The sequence below is a fragment of the Rattus norvegicus genome, chromosome 1 (assembly GCF_036323735.1).
Source record: "Rattus norvegicus strain BN/NHsdMcwi chromosome 1, GRCr8, whole genome shotgun sequence".
Taxonomy (NCBI): Eukaryota; Metazoa; Chordata; class Mammalia; order Rodentia; family Muridae; genus Rattus; species Rattus norvegicus.
The window spans coordinates 146,096,191-146,121,750 of NC_086019.1; the positions used below are offsets into that span (position 1 = coordinate 146,096,191).

At 41.5% G+C, this 25,560-nt stretch overlaps 1 protein-coding gene across 1 annotated transcript in view; it reads left to right on the top strand.

The window, feature by feature from the left end:
- The window catches only part of Efl1 (elongation factor like GTPase 1), a 124,986-nt gene that overhangs the window by 48,457 nt on the left and 50,969 nt on the right, over positions 1 to 25,560 (top strand). The window contains 1 exon segment of the mRNA NM_001107534.1: positions 3,244 to 3,382. Within this exon segment, the coding sequence (NP_001101004.1) occupies positions 3,244 to 3,382 (139 nt within the window).

Genomic DNA, 25,560 nt, shown 5'->3' on the forward strand with positions numbered 1-25,560 from the left:
AGCTTTGTGCTTGTCATTGAGAGTCACATACTCTCAACTGACCCAGTACTCTCTCTCCATCCTCCCCTGCCTGATCCCTCCTATTCTGTCTCCACCTGCCCCTAGTCCACCCACAAACTCTATCTGTTTCCCCTTCCCAGGGAGATTCTGTGTCCCTTTGAGCCCTCCTTGTTACTTAGCCTGGCTGTGTCTGGATTGTAGCATGGTTACTTTACAACTAATGTCCCCTTATAAATAGTACATACAATGTTTGTCCTTCTGGGTCTGGGTTACCTCACTCAGGATGACTTTTTTAAATCTAGTTCCATCCATTTGTCTGAAAATTTCATGTTGTTATTTTTTAACAGCTGGGTAATGATCCTTGGTATAAATGTATTATGTTTTATTTACCCATTCTTTGGTTGAGGGATATCTAGGTTATTTCTGGTTTCTGACTATTTACTACTAATAAAATTGCTGTGAGCATACTTGAACAAGTATCCTTATGGTAGAATAGAGTGTCCTTTGGGTATATTCCTAGGAATGGTATATCTGGTTCTTTTTTTTTTTTTTTTGGTTCTTTTTTTTTCGGAGCTGGGGACCGAACCCAGGGCCTTGCGCTTCCTAGGCAAGCACTCTACCACTGAGCTAAATCCCCAACCCCGGTATATCTGGTTCTTAAGATAAATTGAGTCCTAATTTTCTGAGAAACAACCATATTGATTTCCAAAATGGCTGTATAAGTTTACAGTCCCACCATCAATGGAGGAGTTTTCCTCTTGTTTCACATTCTCTCTAGCATGAGTTGTAACTTGAATTTTTTTATCTTATTTCTCTGATGGATGTTGAACATTTCTTTACATGCTTACTGGCCGTTTGAGATTCTTCTATTGAGAGTTCTCTGTTTGGATCTGTACCCCGTTTTTAATTGGATTATTTGGGGGTTTTGGTGTCTTAGCGTCTTGAGTTCTTTATATGTATTTTAGATATTAGGCCTCTGTTGGAGGTGGTGAAGATCTTTTCGAATCTGTAGGCTGCCGTTTTGTTCTATTGACAGTGTTCTTTATCTTACAGAAGCTTTTCAATTTGATGAGGTCCTGTTTATTAGAATTGATGATCTTATTAGTACCTATGCTATTGATGTTGTCTTCTGTGCCAAATTCATTCAAGGTTCTCCCCCACTTTCTCATCTCTCAGGCTCAGGGTGTCTGATTTTATGTCGAGGTCTTTGATCCACTTGAACTTGAGTGTTGTGCAGGGTGATAAATGAGAATCTATTTGCATTCTTCTACACGCTAATATCCAGATAGGTTAGCAAAATGTGCTGAAGATGATTTTTTCCCCATTGTATAATTTTAGCTTCATTGCCAAAAATCAGGTGTTCAGGGGCTGCAGAGATGGCTCAGCGGTTAGAGCACTGACTGCTCTTCCAGAAGTTCTGAGTTCAATTCCCAGCAACCACATGGTGGCTCACAACCATCTGTAAAGAGATCCGATGCCCTCTTCTGGTGTGTCTGAAGACAGCTACAGTGTACTTATATATAATAAATGAATAAATCTTAAAAAAAAAAAAAAAAAAAAAGAAACTCGGTCTTAAAAACCAAACCAAACCAAACCAAAGACGCAAAAAAAAAAAAAAAAAAAAAAAAAAAATCAGGTGTTCATAGGTGTGTTGATTTACATCTGAGTTTTGATTCCATTTCATTGATCAACCTGTCTATTTTTACAAGCAATTTTTGTCACTGTTGCTCTATAGCACAGATTGAGGTCAGGATGGTGATGCCTCCAGAGGTTCTTTTATGTGCAGGTTTATTTCAGCTATCCGGGGTTTTATGTTTTCATGTGAAGTTGAAAATTGTTCTTTCAAGGTCTGTAAAGAATTGTGTTAGAATTTTGATGGGGATTGCATTGAATCTGTGGATTGCTTTTGGTAAGATGGCCATTTTCACTATATTAATCGTACTGATTCATGAGCATGGGAGATCTTTCCAACTTCTGATATCTTGTATTTCCTTCTCACTTGCTTGATTAGAGTTACATCAAGGTATTTTATATTATCTGTGGCTATTGTGAAGGGTGTTGTTTTCCTAATTTCTTTCTCTGCCCATTTATCATATTGATTTTTTTGTATCCAGCCACTTTGCTGAATGTATTTATCAGCTATAGGAGTTCTCTGGTAGAATTTTTGAAGTTGACAATGTATACTATCATTTCATCTGCGAATAGCAATCCTTTGACTTCTTCCTTTCCAATTCTTATGCCCTTGATCTCCTTTGGTTGTCTTATTAATCTGCCTAGAAGTTCAAGTACTATATTGAATACATATGGAGAGAGTAGACTGCCTTGTCTTGTTCATTATTTTAGTGAAATTGCTCTAAGTTTCTCTCCATTTCATGTTAGCTATATGCTTGCTGTATGTTGCCTTTATTATGTTTAGGTATGTGCCTTGTATCTCTCCAAGACCTTTATCATGAAGGGATGTTGGATTTTGTCAAAGGCTTTTTCAGCATCTGATGAGATGATCATGTGTTAGTTTTCTTTCAGTCTTCAGGTCCTGTAGGGCATTCATGACAATGTCTCTTTAAGAATGAGTACATAGGGGGGCTCATAAATCTACCATTCTTGTGTATATTTTTCTGCATGTGTGCTCTCTCTCCTCATCAGTTCTTAGTATTTAAACATATGTTTGTTCCCTTTCCGACTAACAGTGTGTCATAGCTACTTAGCAGATGCTCAGCTTCGTCATGGCATTTTTAATGTTTTTTTTTCATGAGTTTCAGGGCAGTAGCACAGTTCTTACTGAATGCTTTCAGAACTTTATCAGAAGATCCCAATAATTTTAAATTATATGGTAACAATGAATGTTGAAATAGAAGCATGGTATTGGCGTGAGAACTGCTGTATGGCATAATGCTCAGACATATTAGCAATGGACTTTGGACCAGCAAAATGGGAAGAACTACCTGGACACAGGAGGATTTCTTATCCTTAAAGTGTATTGGTAGGGATTCAGACACATTTTAAATATTTGAGAGATTTTAGTATTTCAGAATTTACTCATCAAATCCAACTCCTTTCTTATCAAAATTCTTTGAAATTAACATTTTAGCTTTGAGCATTTGGGGAAGAGGCAGAGGTCACTGCAGTGTCTTGCTGCTCAGTAAACATTTGAGGGTGCTGTAGTGCCTTGCCTGCTTCCTCACTTAAGGGTGTGTAGAGCCTCACCTGCTTTCTCACTTGGTTTCCACCATTTTTCTCTGTCAGGTTCCACAAGGCTTCTCAGCTCCACTAGAGGACCTCCCTCCTGTGCCCCACATGGCGTGCTGTACTTTGGAGAACCTGTATCTTCTGATGGGAAGGGAGCTGGAAGATTTGGAGGAAGTCCCCCCAGGAAACGTGCTGGGTAGGGTGTTGCTCTCTCCAGCATTGAGGGCTATTCAACATGGCATGGGTTGTTTAGTGACATTTTTAAAGAGAATTACCTGTCTTTTTTCATAGTTATAATTTTTTTTTTCTGGAGTCGTTACCTTAGTATAATTGAGTCACCAGTCTGTGAGTCGGTAACTTGGAGATTTAGTTCATACCTGTAGGTGCTGTTTAAGTAAATTGTGACGCGCTAAAGTGACGATTCCCGTTGTTTAGAAGCTAAAAAGAGAATTCTTATTCATACAAAGTCAGTGTAAATAACCAAACACTTCTTGCTCTACAGATTTGATTCTAATTTTTGGAAACTGTTTTGACATGAAGGTCTGTTTAAACTTGTTTCTTTTCCCTTCACCCCACCCCAAATGCTTCTTACTATTGAGAATTGCTTCTCTAATGGTAATTGATAGATATTAATTTTTCTGTAAATTTTGCACTCTTCCCCTTGCTTGATTTCCACCCATTGTGCAGAATCCACGACTCTTTGAGGTGAGGTCTTTATCAGAACTGGGACACGGAATGCTGTGTCCCATTGTGTGCCTGAATCCTGAACCATGGGGGCCTCATCAGCTGTAGAGCTATTCATTCAATAACTGCTTAGATGAGAAATTCTCATTAAGTGAAGAATATTGGTCTAGGGTAGCTACTTGTTTGCCTGATTCTGTGGGCCCTAATCCAAGAAACTTGCCAAAATATTTTGTCATGCTCCTGCTGAGATGTATATTTTTTTTTAATTCATAATTTTTTTGACATTGAACTAGTAGAATTCCTGCCTTCTCCCTATTCCCTGTTCTCCCTATTTTGTTTCTGTCTCTTTGGAAAATGCACTGAACTTTTGATTTAGCTGACGATTAATCTAGTGTTGTGAGTAGCCATAGCCAACTTCATCAGAACTTGAGGAGAATGGGAACACCCTGCCTCTGCTCCCTGGAATTACTATGACTTGGACCTCCTTGAGTCTTAAATGACCCGAGGAGCCCAGCATATGACCAGGGAAAGCAAGCTGCTCTGTGGTATGGACAGCATGGGTGACATTTTTTGATGCAGCCTTGTCTAAGGGTCAGTGTGTTGTCTTCTCTAATAGAAGTGGTAGGAGCATGGCAGGCAGTGGTTTGTGGGTTCCTTCTAGAGACTGTGCAGGTTTGTGGTTAAGTGTTCACAGAAGCATTGAAACCATCTCTTTTTCATCCATCCCAAGGGAGCCATGGCTCTGCCCTCTGCTGTGGGAGGAGCTACTATTGAGGTAGAACACTTCATTTCTTCTTGAGGAAAATAGGCATATATCTCCCTCTTGTAAAACCTGTGGAATGGAGGTGGAGGGCGGGCAGAAGTAACTGAGCATTGTTAGTCATTTATTTACTTACTTATGACTGTGCCAAAGGGACACATTACTAAGGCAAAGTAGGTAAAGTGGGAAATACCAGGAGTACTTCCTGTATCCCTTAGGACTGTATTTAGCTGCTTAGACCTTGGTCTGTAGTCCTTGGTGGCAGGAGCATGTGGTGTGAAGTTATGACAGCCCAAGTGCCTTATGCCTTGGGTGGCGGGGGGATGGGAAGAAACGTAAAGTCACAACAGGATGGATACGGTATAACTCCATGGTCACTGCCATAGGGGCCCATCTCCAACCAGGCCCCACCTTCCAGAATTCTACTTCCCAACAGTGAAAACTGTTCATTGGGTCAGAACCCTCATCATCTGATTGTCTCGAAATTCAGCCCAGGAAATGGTTTATTAAACCTCCAAGGCATTTCTCAAGAAATGCTAGCGCAGTTTATATTTTTATCTGTGTATAAAAGGGCCTCACCAGGGACTTCTGTATGTAATCTTGTTTCTTTAATTCTGTCATATGCCCTGGTAACTCCAAGGAAAGGCAGGATTGAGTATAGGGATATTTGGGCTATGAATGGTTTTCAGAGGTCAGATTTACATGACCAGCCAAGCCATCCCCACCCCTCATCTCCTGTTGCCTACCGATTCCCAAGTCCCCTTTGTTAAAATTATGTTTCTTCACATTAACAAGCAGGATCATTCCCCAAAAGGATTCTGAGTGTAACCCTGAAGGCATTAGAGCCAGGCTAGCCTCTTTGATTTGCCCTCTAAACTGAGACACACAGTAATTGTTTCCAAATCAAACCAAGCTCCCTGCATAACCAGCAAGAACAAAGGCACCAAGATTCTGCCCATAGTTTCCCACAAACTAGTTAGATTGGCATCTGGCCAGGCATGCAACCTTGCAGGGCCTAAAGATTTACAGATGATTTGAACTAACTGCCTTAGTTACTAACCTTACTGACAATTCTGTTTCCTGGAGTAGAAACAGAACAGCCATACTTGTTTTCCAAAATTGTTCTCTATGATTTGTTTATTATGTTTATCATTTAGCCAAAACTTGAAGGACAGAACACCAACTAGCAATATACAAAAGTACATTTTGTTGTACTAACTATAAAATACTAACAAAACTATAAACTACCTACAAAATTGAATTTGACGTTCCTATTGTATTACAGTAGACTGATATTCCAAGTCAATGCAGTTTAAAATATCTTATTTATATCATGAATGGTTTTGTTTTGTTTGTTATAGTTTTTTTCTTCTTTCTGTTTTTTAAGACAAGATTTTTCTGTGTATCTCTGGCTATCCTGGAATTTACTCTGTAGTCCAGGCTAGCCTTATACTCCCAGAGCTCTGCCTGCTTCTGCCCTTTTTGGCCTGGATCATCCGTATCTCCATGGTTGGAAAAGAACAACACTATATCCAGGTTCCTTCAGAGTCTCTAATTTCTCAGATCTGTGGTTCTTAAAGATAAACTTTATTTCAGTAGTTAGACATTTTCTCCCCCAGCATTCATTACCGGAAGCAGTAAATGTTTCGCCATGGTCTCTTGGGCCTGATGACCCATTTGAATGAGTCCATCAGAACACCATGAGCTGATTTGCAGCCTTACTACGTAGAACGACCCTTCAGACAGATTCCACTGGCTCACTGATTTGACCATACAGCATACATTAGCAGTCGAGTTCCTGAGCCAACGGTGTTTAACAAAAGCAGCCGTTCAAAGCTAACAAGGGTGGAGGAGTGGAGGAGGAGCCTGAGAGCTTTGATCTTAAAGGGTACCTAGCAGAAGGCTAGCTGGTAGCTAAGGACAGTGAAGGGTTGCTAGGGTTCATTGACTAAAACCAGGTGTATCCACACAGCTTTTCATTGTTTATAATTTGAAATGAAAAATTAGGCTAGCTGAATTGGGTAGAGCAATGTGCATGCTCCAGTTACCTTTGCTGCATCGTAAACCATGAAGCCAGTGGCTTAAAATAAAGGTTGCTTGGTTTTGTTTTAAATGTATCTGCAGTTTGTGCGTTTGCTTGCTGTGGATAGTGTGTATGTCCCATGGGTGTCTGCTGAGGGTGCTCAAAGCCTGGGGGTATGTGCTGGAGGCCGATGCTGCCCCTTGACCTTGGTGGGTAAGCAGGCTTTCTAGGTGAGTGGCTTGTTAGACTCTGAATATGAATCATCTCAACAGGCTCACTTGTTAGGTGTTTCCTCCTGTCAGTTGTGCCATTTGAGGAATCAGTAGACACTTGAAGACAGACCAGGTCACCAGGATGTGTCTTTAAAGGCTCTATATTACTCTGCCACCATTACCCCTTTCTCCATAACATGAGGTGAGCAGCCCCCTGTCCCTGCCTCCACTGTCATGTTCTGCTTCAGCATGGGCCTAAAATCAATGCTGCCAGCACTTGCAGCATGCGATCTCTAGCACTATGCTAAAATGCATCATTCCTCTGCTGAAGTTCCCTTGTGAGTATGTCCCAGCATACGGCTCAGGAGCTCTCTCGCCTTTTAGGACACTCATTCCATAGCCTTGAGCTTCATGCCACCACCTCCTTTTGCATTTTATACACATCACAGATTAAAACAGAGATATTCATAGTGATCAGGGAATGCCTGGGAGCTCCTTTGAACTTTGTTCATGTAGAGAAAAAGTCCTACCTTCTAATAAGAAAATGGTGGCCAGCGATGTGGCCGACAGCCATCTGCTTTCCATCAGAAGCCTGTAGCAGTGAGTTCATTCAGTGCACACCAAAACTGTTCTGTTGGAGAGGAAATGAAAACATTGTATAGCATTCTTGAACAGTCAGTATTAGGTAGTCAGACTCTACAGCAAAGGCCTTTTATTGGAACACTTGAACTCAGCTGTAACTCACTTCAAAACTTGTATGTGCTGATAAGTATGGAAAAGATTTTTGTACTCTGGAAATAGTTGATTTCAAGTTTAGAGTCATTTAATTCCAACCTGATGTTTGTGTAGTTGGTATAGATGGGACCAAAGAGAACTGTGTGGAGCACACAATAGTCTTTTGTTCAATTCCCCACTGAAAATACCTCTAAAAATAAATGTTTGCTACAGGCTTGCACTAAAATATGAGGGGAAATTGAATTAGAATTCCAAATCCTTGGCCTTTTCATATACTCCGGTAGATCTCTTCCATATGGCTGAGCCTTTAAAAGTTCAGGCACACATTCTCAAAGGAAACATGATATTCCTCTCTTCACAACATAAGGAAAATAATAAATATTAATTAGCCTTTTTCTGAACAGATTTAGTTCTGCCACGGTTGGTTGCTGGGCCAATAGGGAGGCAGTGGCAGTGATCAGTATGAACTGAATGCGGGGGAGTGGTGTGTGTGTGTGTGTGTGTGTGTGTGTGTGTGTGTGTGTGTGTGTGTGTCTGCAGTGGGAGAATGGGTTTTCTGTTTATGTGAAGTAACCTAGAAAGAGTCATTGAAGGGTTTTACCACTCCAGCAGGTCTGACTCGGTTTGTTTCAGTGGAAAGCTCAGCAGCATGTGGTTGTAGTCTTAAGTCTTGATGATACTTATATAATACTTCAAATTTATCTCTTGAGAATTTTTTACAATGTATATTATTATCAGTATTTCTGATTGGAGAGAGTTTTAGTGCAATCAACAAAACATTAATAGCTTTAATAGTCTCTTTAGTAGCTTAACCTGAGTTCCATAATTTTCCATTTACAGATGATAATGATTTACACATTTTCCTTTTATATAATGGTTATATCTTATTTCTTTATGCTTTCTATTGCTGATGAAGGCTAACAGGTAACACTGGGTGTAGCTGCTATTCCTGGCTTTAAGTGTGATGTGCCTAGAGTTTCAGCCTCACCTTTGATTCGGTGACTTACTTATCAGGCTAGGAATGACACGGAATAGTAGGACGAATCCCCAGGCTCTGAAGAGTGAGTATTAGACGCTTTCCTGTTGTAACTAGTATCATGAAGTATATTTAATTTTCTTAATTGTATTTAGTTGCCTTTGTAATCTTAGAGAAAAGTCCCAGCCATGGATCACTGCACACTCTTTTATTAGAATGCTAGATTTAACATTAGTGCTTTATCCAGACTTTCATAATATAATGAGGACAGCAGAGCAGTCATCATGAAAATACCAAATAGGAAACTTCTGTCTTCTTCCTGTTCCAGAACTACCCTGTCTGATTGGTGGCCACCGAATACATCTAGGCATTTTTGTTTAAATAGTTTGAAAGCAAATGACAGCAAAACTTCATCAGTTGTACTAGCTGTGTTTCCAGTACTCTGTAGCCATGTTGTAGAAGTGAAGCTGGGTATGTGTGTGACGCAAGCTATCATACGGAGAGAGCCCCTGTTCCTAGTGCATCCTGCGTCTAATCTGCCTGTGGAGGAATGCTGTTGTATTCCTCCATCCCAATTCTACATGTGTCTTCTTACCTGACTTCTTGATTACAAAACTGCCTTTAAATTTGTAATGTTATATATGGTTAATATTTGATATTTAACCATATTTAATATTTTAAAATATTTAATGTTTAAAAAAAACAACTTTTCTAACTAGAGACATAAATAGACTACATGCTTACTTACGTACAAACCCTTGGGCTAGAGAAATTCCAATGCCATAATACATTAAAAACAAATAATATGGCACAAGGTTTACATGGGTAAATTTGAAAATTCTGGTAAGCTAAGCAAAAGTCACCTTTTGCTGTATGTGGATCAGATACTGGTGTTAGCATAGATGTATGAAACAAATGAAAGTTACAGCGCTTTCCCTTCTGGTTATCAGGTTTGTGTGAAGTAATGGCAGCCTACTGTGGGGCTCCTGGGTGCTCTTCCCAGTCTCCCAGTGCTCTCGCCATCATAGATAGTAAGACTGATTACCCAGCCTTAGAGGCCTGCTAATGTTGGTATGATAATGACATTAATGTTAATGTCTACCCAGACTTATTGTGTACTAAGAGCTACTAAATACCTGGTGGTGGTTGTCTTATTTACTACTTGCTGGTGAGAGAGGACTATTTCATAGACATGGAATTGAAGCTTACAAACACGAAGTAACTGACTCCCTGATCTGTAATACAGTGGTGCATAGTGTGAAAGCTGGTGCGTTTAACTGCTGCTTTTCTCTGTGGCTGTGAACCTTTTTGTTTCTATATTAATCATTTTTGACATTGCATTTTTCTACATTCATTTAAAGAAGAAATCTTCATATTAATCTGATTATTTTTATTAAATCCTCCTGTTACATTGTCCTTCCTCTCTCTCTCTCTCTCTCTCTCTCTCTCTCTCTCTCTCTCTCTCTTTCTATCTCTTTATTTTTTTTAGGAGTTGTTTCATTTATTATATTTGAAACTAAAGCATGTATGGCCAGAAACTTAATATGACTTTGGATAAATGCCTTTAATATAGCATGTAGCTTTTTTTTCTTCTTTTTTTGAGATAGGGTTTCACTTTGTAACTGTGTAGACCAGGCTGGCTTTTAGCTCACAGAGATCTGCCTGCCTCTGTCTCTCAAGCGCTGAGACTACAGCAGTAGCCAGCACATGGAATCTTATCATTATGTTATCATTATGTCCCTTCAGCCCTGGAAACCACTGAGCAAGATCTAGGAAGGGGACATCACCATCTCTGTCACCTCAGCTTTGATTGTTGTTTATGTTTGGTAAAGTTCTTATCAGGAGACTAAGTTGTGCCTCTTTGTTCTCATAATCACTGACTGAAGTACTGGATCTTTTGCAAAGTTAGATTGACACTGCTTCCTAATCTAAAAGTTGCCTCTCTAGACTTTATATGAGAACAAAAGAGCATTTAGGTGGACCTCACTCCATCTCCAAAGAGTGTATCTATTCCTTTCTCATTCTTTTTTGTTTTTGGAGAGTATCACTATGTGTAGCCCAGTGTTACCCGAAACTAATGATCCTCCTGCATTGGCCTCTCATTGCTGGGATTACAGGTGTGTACTACAACAAGCAGCTTCCTCTTTTACTCCTTCTTAAATGAAGCCTAAAGAGCAGAGGGCAGATCGTGAGGGAGGATAAAGCAGATAGTGTTTAGAGTTACTGGTTAAAGGAGCAATGCAGGTTACTGTGTCAAAAATAGTTTAGTCAATGGGAGGGGCCATGGGGGAAGACTGTAGAAGGGAAAGATGCAGAAGTCAGTGAAAACGTAAGTGACCTGTGATGTGATGGGAAGTATGTTGATCTCTCTCAACCATGCAGACAGAAGACATGAGTATCTTGTGAGAGAGAGGAAGGGAGGGAGGGAGTGGCATTTTGAATCAGTAAATGGAAGGAGAAATAACAGCGAGCCCTTGCCAGCAGATCCTTACACTATACTTAGACTGAGCTGGATCAACACTAGGCTCCCAGAAGAAGTAGAGACGTGAAACCCCGCAAGCCTCTCATAGACATGGAAGTCGAAGGTTGGCCTGAGCGTAAGTCGGGGCTGGAGTGGGGCTACCACTAGACACCTGGAAGTTTTCCTAGGGGCAAACCTTCAGGGTGGGGTAGGCTCCCATGCATGGCCTCCTGCAAACTCAGCTTGCAGGCTTTCTGCAGTTTCTTGAGCTGCAACTACAATTTTGGCCCATGCGTGCCTTGGATGCAGTAGTTAAAGAAGTGAGTCTTTGTACTCAGAACCTGAACACAATGGTGAGTAGACTTCAAGTCTGTTCCATTCCAAGGACTTCTTAGAGGCACACTTGAGGGGTCAATAATTACAGTTGACATAATTACTGGGGCAACACTGACCAGGCTGTGGAGTCCCCAGCCTGGAATTTAGCTAAATTAACAAGATGCCAACAAGTCAGTGTCGGCTATAAGGAAGCAAGAGCAGGAGAGCAATGGACAGAGCAAATGTCAGTTCAGGAGACAGCTGGTGAGACATTTGAGCTTAGTTCTTAGTATTTATAGCTCGTTTCAAATTGGGGAAATAATTTGACATTTAAATAGCTGGTAAATATTGACGAGATGCCATTGACAGTTCATACCATATACTCTTTAGCTAAAAACAGGTCTTTGTTTCAGCGATTCCAAATGCATGAATTGATGAATTCACTTCGAGTTCAGTTTGACATTGTCCTGGGGATTTTAAAGATAAGTTTCACATGAAGCTGTAAATCTGTAAAGGTTTTTTTTTTTTGGTGTTGTTTTCAATGTTTTCTGATATAGCGGTATTTCTTTAAGACCCTGGGACTGGCCTATAGAACAGAGACTTCTGAGTAGCCGCAGTAAAGGTGAGTTTTGAGGAGTGACAGTTTTTATGAAAGCTTTTCAAAGCTTAGTCCTTCAGAAAAGACAGAGTGGCTTAGAGGGCTGAACAATAGATGAAGAAGCAGGGCTCAGTAAGTAGAGACTCAGAAATGCACTTAAAGTTATAATGGTGTTCCTTTATAGTCATCAGAAGGGTGTTACAATCGGGTAACACCTCGTGTTGTATTTGTGAAACTATTGCTATGCTTTGAAGGATGCATGACACCCAGATACCACAGTTTTAACTCGAGAGGTTTAGTAGACTCTTAAACAAGGAGCACACACAAGAATGTTAATAATCCTCATGTTCATGAGAGAACAGCAAATTAAATGCTCATCAATGCAAATTATATTGTTGTTATGAAATGGAATGTTACACATGAGTAAAAATGAGTGATATATTATCAATTTTGGACAGTCTCGCAAATGAATCGAAAACAAACAGACTGCAGAATTTTTATGTAAAAGTTAAAAGTATGTAAATACTGCAGATTGCTTAGAAATGGATGTGTCCATAGTTTATGTGGCGGGGGACAGCAAATTCAAGGCAATTAACTTAAGAGAGATGGAACTGCCATGGATCCTGGTAATGGCCCAATTCCTTAGGCAGTGGGCTTATGTGATTTCTTTCAGTTTTCATTTTTACCTTTTATTTAGATAATGTTTGTTTATTACGTGCATGCATGTGGGTGTATGCACATACACATACACACACATGCACACATACACACACACACACACACACACACACACGTTCATGGGTGATAGTGTTAGCATGGTTTCTTTACCTTGCTAATTCTGTCTTGTACAACTTGTTTGATAGAACTGAGTGGAGAAATACAAAGTCTGTGATTTAGAAATGGAATGTTCTGGGTTAAAATTCCAGTTTAGCTTCTGTGGCTAGAGTAATTGAGGTGCCAGTTTAATAACTGATCCCTTACTTTGTCAGCTGTGGGATGAGGATCAAGCAAGGCTGCCATGAAGTTCAGTGGGATGTACAACCTCATTTTATTTCAGAAATTTCTAAATATGAGATGTTAATGAAGTCGCATGGTTATTACCATTTATTTTCATAAGAAATATTATTATTGCAAAGTAGGCCTCCATAAATCATACCTATAAAGATCATAAGCAAAGTATTTATCTGTAAATATTAAAAGACTTTTACAGTTCAGAAAGCATGTCACTTAATGTATCTATTTAAAAACTTCAAATTTCTCAAGGACACAAGCATTCTCAGGACAAGGACTCTCTGTTCTAGGGCAGTCAGTTAGAAAGCTGTTCTCCAGCAGTATGAGAGAGGAAGTCAGGTATGCTGGCTGATGCTGCAGTTCTGTGATTCTCCCCATCGGTAGTAGTCAGTTCTGCTTACAAAGACCCCGACCGTCTGGGAGTGTTCTAGAGAAAACTTGGGATTGCAGCAAGAACCCCCTTACTTCAGCTCATGGACAGGGCCCTGGTGTCAGAGTCCGCCCAGGCTTGGACTGGAGCTTAGCTGTAGAAGCGGCCCTAAGGGAGTTTGGGGCCTTGGAAGCAGGGCCTGGCGTGGCATGTTGGAAGGGGCAGAGAACCATAGTTTACACATGGGAGGAAGGAGGAGGCAGACAGTAGTACCCTGTTGTCCCAGAGCAATGGTTCTCAACCTTCCTAGTCTGCCACCCTTTAATATAGTTGCTCATGTCGTGGTAACCCCCAACTATAAAATGATTCTCATTGTTACTTCATAACTGTAATTTTGCTACTGTTATGAATTGTTATAGAAATATCTGTGTTTTTTCAGATGGTCTTAGGCAATCCCTGTGACAGAGTTGTTTACCCCTAAAGGGGTCGTGACCCATAGGTTGACCCCTATGTCCTGGAGTCATCTGTGCGCAGGCACATACAAGGTCAGCAAACTGTACTGTAAGTGGATCACTGAGCTTAGGTGGCAGGAAGCATGAGCAGTCAGAAGCTGCTTAGTGCCCATCTTCTGCTTTTTCAACACTTACAGTGTTCTTAGGCACATAGGGAACATGGAAAGGATGAAGGCTTAGCTCCCTGTTATAAAGAAACTAGAAATGGGCCATGAGATGGCTTGCTGCACAATATGAGGACCAGAGTGAGACCCCCAGAAGCTTCATACAAGCCGGGTGGGCAGTGCAGTCCACCTGTAGTCCCTGCCCTTCGGAGACCCAGATGGGATCCCCAAAGCAAGCTGGACAGCTTCATTAGATTGCTTCAGTAAATAAAAGAGCAATTTATTATTTCCACACATCCATATATATATACACACATGTGTACCCACACACATGGGAACACATCCATGCACACCACACACAAACATGAAAATAAGTACTAGATGGTGGGCAAGAGCAAAGTCCTCTCTTGATCTGAGGATTTCTTGTTAGAGAATATTAAGGCAGTTATATAGCTTTGTTTTGCTTTTTTCTTTTCTGTTATTGAGACTAGGCACATAGTGTAGCCAAAGCTGACTTCAAACGTGTTTGTAGCTGAAGGTAGCTTTGAACTCGTTTTTCTACCTCCACCTTTCAGGTGCTGAGATTGCATCCACCGTCATGCCTGGCCAATTGCGTCGTTTTAGTAAAATGAGATTATCTAATCCCAGAGCCATGGTGAGGTTATTGGGAATTCTCCAGTCGAACCCTGAAACTAATGTGTCTTCCTACCCTGGTGTCTGGACTGAAAGAGGAAAGTTGTTGAGCTGGGAAATTCTGAATCTCTTCTGCTCTTTCCTCTTTTTCAGTGTTAACAGAAGGGTGTGGTCTTGGGCTTTGGCAGCCTGGGTTGTCCTAGAAGCCTTTGGCACACCCTTTTGAGTTCCCCAAGCAGGGGACTACAAGGTTAGGCAGGGCTCAGCGGTCCCAGTCGAGTGCTAGTTGGCCCATGGTGATTATTGTGTACGGTGTCCTCAAAGGCTGTAAGGGTCACTGTGTTTTCTTGAAGTTCCCTAGCTCTCTACCATGCATTGGACAGTTGTAGTCCTTCTTGCATTGCCCTTCTGACATTTTATGCTGTATAACACATGCTGATCTCCACTCTTCTAGAATGTGGGCAAGATAACATATAAATTTGGTCAGATTGACGGCTTTCCAGATATACACTATATCTGAGTCATCTTTCTGCTCCTTTCCCCACTGTTTCAATACCACTTTGGTTATTAGTAAATTTTCAAAATTGCTTCTATTGGACCCTTTGCTCATTCTCCGGTACCTCAACAGAAAGAAACAAACAAACAAAAACCCACTATACTGGTGCTGCTGCTGGGTTATATTTTCTACTCTGGTGTGTTTTGACAGTTGATTTAATTTTGATCATTTTTATTTGTCTCAGATTTTTGTTGCTATGTAAAAAACAACTTGAGGAAGGAAAGGGATATTTAGCCCACATATCCTGACCAATCAGTGCATCCACTAGGGATGCCAAGGCAGAAACTTAAGCAGGGAAGGAACCTGGAGGCAAGAGCTGAAGCAGAGGCCATGGAGCGATGCTGCTTAGTGCCTTGCTCCCATGGCTTGCTCAGCCTGCTTTCTTTCAATACCTGAGACCACCAACCCAGGGTTGGCACTGCCTAGAGTGAACTGGGCCCTCCTACATCAATCTTCAATCAAGAAAACACCCGGTAGACATGCCTGAAGGCCAGTCTGATGGGGCACTTTCTCAATAAAGCTCTCCTCTTCCCAGGTAACTCTAGCTTCTGTCAGACTGACCAGAAACTAACCAGAATATCAGTAATTCATTTTAATTTAAGATTTACTTTAAGCTTTATTGTATATGTGTGTGGGTGCCCTTAAAGGCCAGAAGAGGATGTTAGATCCCCTAGAACTAAACAGGCAGTTGTGAACTGCCATGCTGAGAGCTGGGTGCCAAGCTCTGAAGAGCAAGAAGTGCTATTACCATCTGGCCATCTCGAATCTGGTTTACCTCAGCTGCTTGTTGTTTTTAGTCTATGCTCTTACATTCATTCTTGCATATGAGTGAGTGTGAAATACTTTTTGTTAGTTCATGTCTGTCTATGTTAAGGCATTTTGTTTTGTATGCAGAACAGAGTCAAGATCACGTTCTTCTTTGAAGCTCAGTAGTATATAAGAATCTAGAGAGGTTAAGTCTCTAGAAGTGTTATTAGCATAATGGATAATCCTTAGACTTTTATATTATGTGTAGATGTGTATATATACATTTATATACACACTAGATAATAATTCTTATGAGTGAAGTTATCATTTAATTTGATAAGATTTAGAGTCTTTACAATATTGAAGCATTTTTAGTGAACACAGGCGAGCAGCTTAAGCCCTGCCTCTGTTGTTCTTGCCTCCTAACTTCATTATTATCAGGTCAGTAATTTTAAACAGGCAGCATGGCCCTGGTATTAATCTCAGGGAAGAAGCTCTTCCCATTTTCGTGCAAGGCCTTTCTCGTAGCTTCTAGGCCAGCTGTCTCAACTTGAGCCATCCAGTAGCAGCCTACTTCCAAGGGGCTTCCCTGAGATATGATTTCTTCCCTGCCCTACTGCTGGTTATTTGTGAAGCACAAGCCCTCTTATTTTTAACTTCTAGAGAGACTACCTGCTGTGTTAGTGGCATGAATTAATTCTTAAGCACCTGGGTGGCCTTTAATGTAGTTCCATTTTTCAGACTCTGGCATTTGCATGAGACCTTTTCCTATATTGACACAGTCTTTCCCTAATCCCTACCTTTCTATAGACTTGAGATTTGACTTGGAGAGCCTTGGAGGAAGGTAGGATATAAACCATCTTTCGTGTGAGGGGGATGTATGCACACATGTGGTGATCCAGTGCACATATGCACAGACCAGAGGCTATTGGTGTCCTGTTCTTTCATTATGCTTGACGCCGAGTCTCTTACTGAACCTGGGGTTGGACTGGTAGCCAGCAAGCCCCAGCAGTTCGTCTGTCTCCACGCACATAGTGCTGGTTACAGCTGTGCCACCACGACCAGCTTTTATGGATTCTTAGGTTTGTGTATACCTGCTGACTCGCCTCAATCTTAGACCATTCTTGGCGTTTAATCACTTAAAAAATTTTTTTAAATCCTCTTTTTCAGTTAAATTCTGAAAACACAAACTTTTGTGACTTACTTTTCTAACCTAGTCGTCTGCTCATATACATTCATTTTATGCTCACTTATACTGTTTGAGTCTTTACTGAGTAGATTTTTCACTCTACTTGTAGGTCTTTCTTATTTCTGATCCCGCCTCAGCAGCCAATAGGATAACTGGATGCTGATGAGAGAAACACTGCTGCATATCCCAGCCGGGGGGCCTTTAGCAAGCTAACCTTGGTAGTGGTGGTGGCGCGAGTGTGTGTGTGTGTGTGTGTGTGTGTGTGTGTGTGTGTGTGTGTGTGTGCGTGTCCAGATTCAGGACATCTATACTCAGTGCTCTCTGCTTGTCTTAGTTGGGGTCCTCTGGAAGCCTCCCACCTTCTCCTGCACTCCTAGCTTGGGCTGTCCTATTATTTGGTTGCTCTGTTGGTTTTAGAACCTTCTGTACCCTCTGCTGTATGTGTGGACAGTCTCAGGTCAGTTTCACACAACCAGAGACATTTGACAGACAGTAATCACTGTATCTGGAGCTTTAAGATGGCAGTCCTTATCCTGAATAGGTACATAAAAACTAGTCGTTTGTGGCTCTGCCTCCAGAGAGGTCCAAAACAGCTTCCCAGACTTCAGCAAATCAGAATTCCTGATGCTTTTCCAAAACCCCCAGCAATGGTCTCATTACAGTGGTATCCTGACTGGGACAAAAAATAAGTAAATAAAATCAAAAGTCTGTGCTCCCAGACCTGGCCAGTAGGTGCAGACCTGGCCAGTAGGTGCAGCTGCACCAAGATGAGCACAAGGGGGCAGCCTTCTCCAAATTTTCATCAAACCAGAAAAGAACAAAGAACTTGGTTGGTGGGAGTATATGCTATGCAGGTACTCACCAGAGGAAATGTGGTCCCTGTTTGCAAATGTGCTGCTCTATTATGAAGGGCGTTAAGTGCTGATGGAGTCAGGCTTTGCCAGACACTCCAAAATCCCTCAGTGTCATTTCTATAAACAGTTCCCTCACCTAACCCACAGCAGTACATGGAAAACAAGCATTTTATTACTAGAGGCATAGATGACAGTCAAAGAATAAAATTTTAAAAGGAGAAAAAAATGACTGGCATGTAGAATAGCTGAGACTAGTGTAGCTTGCTATCTGAATCTGAAGTGTGATTTAAAAGCAGCCACTTAAATCTCTTTGGTGCCATTCCTCCGCCCCATTCTTGAAGGAGTGGTTTTAGTGGTCTATTCTCTTTCCCTTTGGTTTCCTCTTCATTGCAGGAAATGAATTATGACTCCCTCGGTTGTTTCTGGTAGGAAAAAGCTTTGTAAAAATGCATGCTGCCTAGGGGGTAGAATGTAACACATTGCTAATACCCAGTCTCCTGTGCCATGGGGAGCGCAGTGGCACTGGTTTGTTTTCTGCTTTCCAGACGACTGTCTGTTGATGTGCAGGAGGCCAGCACATGTATTATGATTATGATTGCACTGGTGACCACATTTCAGAGGACCTGGGTCTGTGGATGCAAGTGCAGGGATGAAGTCAAAGCTGTTCTCCTCCACTGCTTTTTCTAAAGCCACTTCACTGTTTGACTCGCAATGTCTGGAAGAAATCAGATATGCCTTGAAAATCAAAGGTAAATTCCCTACTCCTAGGGCCAGGCTAGGGTGGAGACAGGAATAGCCTTTAGGTCTGCACAGCAGCAACAGTTAGTTGGTTTATTGCATGACTGTTTTTCACAACTCCTTGAATTTTTCAAAAATAACTACTAACTTTCCCTTTCTAGTGATTTATATAGTCTCGTATTTACATGTCTTTTGTTAACTGATGTTAGAATTGTTAGAATTGTACTCGGCCCTACCTCCAACCACATCTATCCAGCATTTATTTAGCATTTTGTGTTGGGAATTCGGTGAGCAACTTTTGTCTCCTTTTGTTAAGCTTCACAATAAACTTCAGGGATGCCGCATTTATTATTCGTAAAGGAAAAGATGGGCAAAAAGTTTTGCTTTCCCAGCACATGACACTATTTTGTCCGTCCTTTTAGCTACCTACAAGAAAGCAGTGCTGAAGTTCATGTGGGCAGTGAGGCCACACAGACATGTGTTTGTCTGTGCTGCTTGCTTGTGGGTTTTATATACACTGAACACACGCACGTATGCAGGCACAAATACGCATACACAATTTGACGAGGCACGAGAAGTCCCAACACTGTTACCCAGCCTCAAGCATCTTTGTTTGCAAGCAGTGTAACTTGGACTTCCTCGGTTCTTTCAAAATTACTCTTTAGAGAAACTCTTTTCTAGCTTTGAGTTTGGTATTTTAAAGCCACATTTGTATATAATTTTGGTACATCTCCAGGTTTGTTTTTGGATAGCAGACTGGAAATACAACCTTTACACTAAACAGGAGTATAACTGGCATGAAGTATATTAGCTTCACTTTGTAATCTAAAAGTGTCTTTTAATGCAAACAAGCAGCCAAGCAAGGTGGCTCACACCTGTCCCAGCGCACAGGAGGCTCAGGCGTGAGGAGTACCACATGTTTGAGGCCAGCCTGGTCTGTGTAGTGAGCTATAAGCCAACACCATGGGATCTTATGGCACAAAAACAATCAAAAGATAGAAGGTGACTGAAGCAAATTCAGAAGTGCTGTGAAGCTGCAGATGTGAAATTCTAAATTGTGTAGAAATTATTCTAAGACCACAGAATCATTGCCAAATAAAAATTTTGACATGTAGAGCAGATCTGTATAGCTCTGTTCTTTATATGTATATAAAGATTTTGACATGTAGAGCAGATCTGTGTAGCTCTGTTCTTTATATGTATGTAAAGATTCTGTGTGGCGTGGACTCCATTTTCTTTAGTGTACTCTGTTGGTTTTTAGATTCTGAAATCAGGGTGTGAGAATGTTGCAGAGGAAGCGGAGCATTTGAACCCACTCAGTCCTTGATTTAAGAAGATTAAAAAAAAGGCCTCATGATGGTATCTTGCTTAGAGTGCGGGTTCAAGCCTGATGATGTCCTGGAAAGGTTATTAATAGTGTCCTTTTCACTCTTAAAACTCCTACTTTGGATGATGAATTCAGTGTGGTCACACTTATTAGGACTGATATATTTTGGACTTGATTTTTAAAAAGGCAACTTTGTTTTTCATTTGCTTATTGTGTATTCTACTGCACATCTGTGGGTATCAGAGGACAGCTTACTGGAGTCAGATCACCTCCCTCACTGTGGGGGCCCCTGGGGCAGGTCATCAGCCCTAGCAACATATACCCCTACCCACTGAGCTATCTTACTCTTACTTAGTTTTGATGACTCGAGCCCATTTTGTCTTAACTTTTAGAAGGCATTTCCTATTTTATTTCTGTTCATAGCTGTGTTTTATGTATTTCAAATCATCTTTTAAATATAAGCCAATTTTAAAATGTCCTTCATGTTTCAATTTAAAATGTCAACTTCATATATTCTTAGAGACTGACACTTAATTCTTTTTGTCTCTATTTTAAAAGTTCCTGATCAAGAACTTATGGAGTGGGTCTTACGAAGTATTTTGGCTTGTAAATATTGTAATTTATTCTCCTCTATGAGCAGTGTAGGAACCTCCCGAAGAAGGGACCTGGACTAATCTCAGGCTGAGGATGCCGTGTGCCCAGTGCTTCTGACCGAGCCTACATAGAGAAAAGGATCCATCCAGCCTGCTTGCTTCCCTAGCATCCTCACCTGAGCATGCGGGACCCTCAGTTGAAGGTCTACCCTAAGGCCATACAGCTTCTAGGTGGAAGGCAGAGGAAGACTGAGGAAACTCTGGTTCGGCTATGTGGCCACCAGCTGTGATGGTGCAGCAGTGCGTCCCAGACTAGAAAGAGAAGACCTTGAGTTGTGTGGAAGAGAACAAGCTAGACAGAGTCTGAGAGATGTGCAAAGAGTTGCTGAAGTTGGAGGCGTTATGAGCAGGTAGCTGACTGAGGAGTGTGTGCTTCTCAACAAGTGTGTTCTCCTTATTTGAAGCAGAATAATTACAGACAGGCAGGTGTATCGGGTAACCATCAGTCAGGTATGTGCCTAAGGAGGGAAGAATGACCTTTTGTAGAATATGAGTTACAGAATCTGGCCTGTACTCTGATAGGCCATTTGCAGTCCCTGATAAAAAGAAATCTTTTTACTTGGCCAGAATTTACTCCAGCCAAGTGCCTCCAGGTTAGGGGAAATAAGGACAAGTTAACTGTTGCTAAGTATAATAAAGCTTTGGGCTCTCAGCAATAAACACCTTTGAAAATGAGAAAATGCCATTTTGTTTGACTGTGTTCAAAGTTTGGAATTGCAGTTGAGGTATACAAGGCACCAGGTCCAGATATTGTGTAAATTTTAAACCTCTAGGACACTGTTCAGCACTACCTATCATCTGACGTCACCTCATAGGTAGAGTCTAGTGTACTTTATTATTGGGTCCACTATGCTTCTTTTTTAGGAGAATGCAACAATTTGGGGGTCAAGTGTAATCTAAACAACACAATCCCCAGGTGCCTTCTCTTTTGCTTCCCATGAAAAATATGTAATTCGAGGGTCTGGTTTTTAAATTAATATCAATTCTTTGTTGACAGGTTTAGCTAGTATACTTTTATTTTATTTCACTGACAAAATAAACAATACATGCTTATCACACAAATCCCAACAGTGAAAATACTAAAATAGGTCCGGGGTGATGTCTCCATGGTCAAGTGCTTGCCATGGAAATTTGAGGGCTTGAGTTCAGGCTGAGAGCCCGTGTGAAGCTAGGTGCAGTTGCATGTTTCTGTAAATCCAGAGCCACCTAGTGAGATGAGACCTGGAAACAAGAGGATCTGAGGAAGCTTGCAGGCACCCTAGCCTAGCACACCGTACACAGTGGCAAACATGAGGCCTCTTAAGCAAGATGGACTCCAACATTAGTCTCTGACTACGCACTGTGATGTGCACGTGCCCACATGCAGACACACAATTTTTTTTAAAAATTAGAATCATTAAGTAAAATGAGGTTTCCTCATCTCTGTGGCTACTTCTCTGGCATAGAGTGAGTAGCAGGCCAGCACATACTCTCCCCTTGCCCTTGTTTTATGAAAGTGGTGTTAGATGCGTTATCAGTTTGGCTCCGGTCAATAGCTATGCATTGAGCTCTTGCTCACCCAGAGTCAAGAGGCACTAAGCACTGAGTGTGTAATCTCTGCCCTCGGGCAATTTATCACATTCTGCTCTGACACATATTCAAATTCATTACTGTCGTTAATCCCCTTACCAGCATGCCAGGGCTTTCCAGTTCATCACATCGCAAAGCCCAAATAAGGCACTGTTTGTTCAGGCACTGAGATTGATCACCACCAATTGATAGCTAGGAACCTAAGTTTGTCATTTCTCGAAAAGGTTTGTCTGCCTTGAATTATGTCCGTGGGCTTCATAAATCTTTAAACACGCAGCTTCTCTTGCTGCATTTGTCACTTTTAGATGCAGTACACCTAAAGTTCTTAACAGTTGTGAAGGACTGCGGCTGTAGCTCCATAGCCCTTAGACCATCTCTATTAGGTTGGGGGGTGGGGAGAACACTAGTTCTCATTAGTTGATTTTTTTTTTTTTTTGTAAAATCAATACTTCTCTTCCATATTCTTGCCTGCATCTGATCAATGAGAATAAACTTTAAATCGCATCCAGTTAGCACATTAACAGTTCTTTTGGTTTATGTCCCCTTTTGTTATTGTGACTATTTTATCAATTAATTAGTTACAGGCAAGAGATTTTCAAGTCAGCCACAAATACAAAGCTTCTCTTTGTTAGAAAGACCACACACAACTCTTGAAAAGTTACATTCAGATTTGATCACATAATTTCCAGCCAGCCCCTAAGAAAGTGAGCACAGTGGCCTTGGCAGCACATGACCAAACCTCAGTGTATCTGCAGGCGTGTGGACGGAGCATGGCTTGATTGAAGTTGGCTGGCCTGAAATGATCCCGTAGGATGCTGAACTGGGTCTGGACTAAAGTCTGCCTGCTTTCTGTTTTCTTCCAAGCATTAGGGAACATTGAAATGAGTGAGCTTGGGAGATTTCATGTCCAAATCCATGTTTTAATACCCCCACCTTATGTTTTCGTAGGGCTGTATGCTTTTCAAAATGCTTTTATCTACAGTATTTGATCTGTCCAGTCTGCTCTTAGCTTCTATATTTCAAAGGCCAGTAATGGTTAGGTTGGAAGTGATACCTATTAGGATAGTGACTTTGAAATCATTTCCAGGTGTTTTCGACAGGCTGCATCTGAATGTGAAACTTCAATCTTGGTTTCCTATAAAGAAAACCTGCTGCTTGGATCATCCTAGGAACGAGCAGCCCTCCAGAGCTTGTGGTTTTGTTATCGTCCGCCCCTTTCCTCTTCTATTTTTAGTGGATGGCTGTCACTTACTGCAGTGTGAGTGGATCTGTAGTATGTGGAGGAAAACCCGAGTACACAGCTGAGGAGGGAGAAGGAGCAAAGAAGAGCTCAGTTTTCTTTAACTGAAGCAGACAAACTGGGGTAGAAAAGCAGTGACTCAGTGAAAATAACACTCAGGTTGCACGCGTTCAAGCTGAACGTTGGGATTTTACAGCGACCACGTGGGATTTAGAGTTAGCTTAGTTTTTGTTGCTGGGCCTAAACCTAGAGCTTTATACATGGTAAACGCATGCTCTGCTGCCGAGTTACACCCAAGCCTTATCCAGTTTTAAATGGACATAGAAATATACATAAATCTATATACATACGTGCGATATACTATACTGTGTATGCATGTGAGACTAATCTCTGCATCCATGGAAAATAGATACACCTATTGGTATTGTTGCTCATGTTACTGAAGATGTGAAGGAAAACATTATTTGGAACAAGAGTAACTCTCTTCTGATTCTGTTTGCCAACTCTGTCTTACTTATACCATACAGTGGTACAAGGTCATCTGATAACTGGCAAAGAATCTATAAGAAATGTAAAACCTTCCCTCCTTTTTTGGTGGAATATAAAAACTTGCACAGTTGTATAGTACAAGACACAAACTTCCTCACCACTCACAAAACTAGCACAGTTCACAGGAGAACAGCTTCATCAACCACAGTGGTGGGAACCAGACTTGTGTGAAGTGAGAGAGAGCTTGGGAAGAGATTATTCAGTCAGTGTAGGGGGATCACAGTGGATAGATGAGGAGCAAGAAGAGAGCCAGCTACTGGGCTGCGACCACTGTGACGACTGTGTGCGAGCAACCTTCATAAGATGTGTGAAGTAAGACACTTGCACCACGCTCTGACGCCCGCAACCATTGCCGCCCACAGAGAGCTTCAAGGGACAGGACTGTTCCTATTTAGAGTTCAAGGACTTTAAATAGTAAAGTTCAAGAAATTTACCTTCAGGCTGAGCTTTCAGAGAAAGGAGATTCGAACCCACCTTCCGAGCTGCTACCTAGCTGAGAGATTATGATCCCAACCTCCTTGAGGCACTTCTCTCATAAGATGTGACCCACAGGATTGTAATGGAGCTCACACATTGCTCATCCTACAGATATGATAACCATCCCGAACCGCGCATAACACAGCTCTCACCTTTGTGGTGATGCGAGTGTGAGGCCCAGCGTGCTCCAAAGCTGTTCTCATATCACACAAGTACTTGAAGACAGGTGACGGTGGCCCCAGTTTACCCACGCCCTCTACCTTCAATCATCATTTTACCATTTTAGCATGTGCACCTCCTCAGAAGTGAGCTGTGGAATGAGGTGCAGTGTTGTGACCGTGGGGCTTCAGGCCTGTGTCCTCTCAGCCCTGTCAAAAGGTGAGGTCTCTAGCTCTGTGTAAGTTCCCTCCATGGTGGTGATAGAAGCCCCATGAGGTACACTTTTCGGTACACGTTACCAGGAAATGATGTGACTGCCAGCATCAGGAGACCACCAAAGAGAGCTCGCCGCCTCCATGAGACAGGAGGCAAGGACTATAAAGACCGGAGATCAGAGATGGACGCCAAAATAGGAGCAATACCAAGCCACAGACTGCAGCCTTCAAACAGCTTGAGCCACAAGCCCAGCTCCGGGAAAATCTGATTGTCCCTGTAGGACAAAATGGTGGGGGGAGGGTTGTCAGTTCTCAAGAGCCAGTTGTTAAGTTTCACAAATTTTGCCAACCAGTTGTTAAACTTGACTATTTTTAAAGACTAAATTATGCACATTTATTTAATTTTTCCCCTGAAACACAGTCTGTCTCAGACCCAGGCTGGCCTAAACTTACAGCAGTATAACTTCCTCAGCCTCTGAGTGCTGTGGTTATTGTAAAATTATATTAAATTCATAAATTGTATTAAAAACAAAGGCATTAAATGCCTAACTAGATCAGACATAGGTAGCTGCTTCTGACTGTAGCAAAACTCCATGACACCAGAGCATGCAGTCTGGAAGCAATTTGCTTGGTGAGAGGGGTTTCAGCCCTGGGAGTGTCTGCTCTGCCCTCCTTGTGCAGTGAAAGCACACACCTGTGCTTGCACT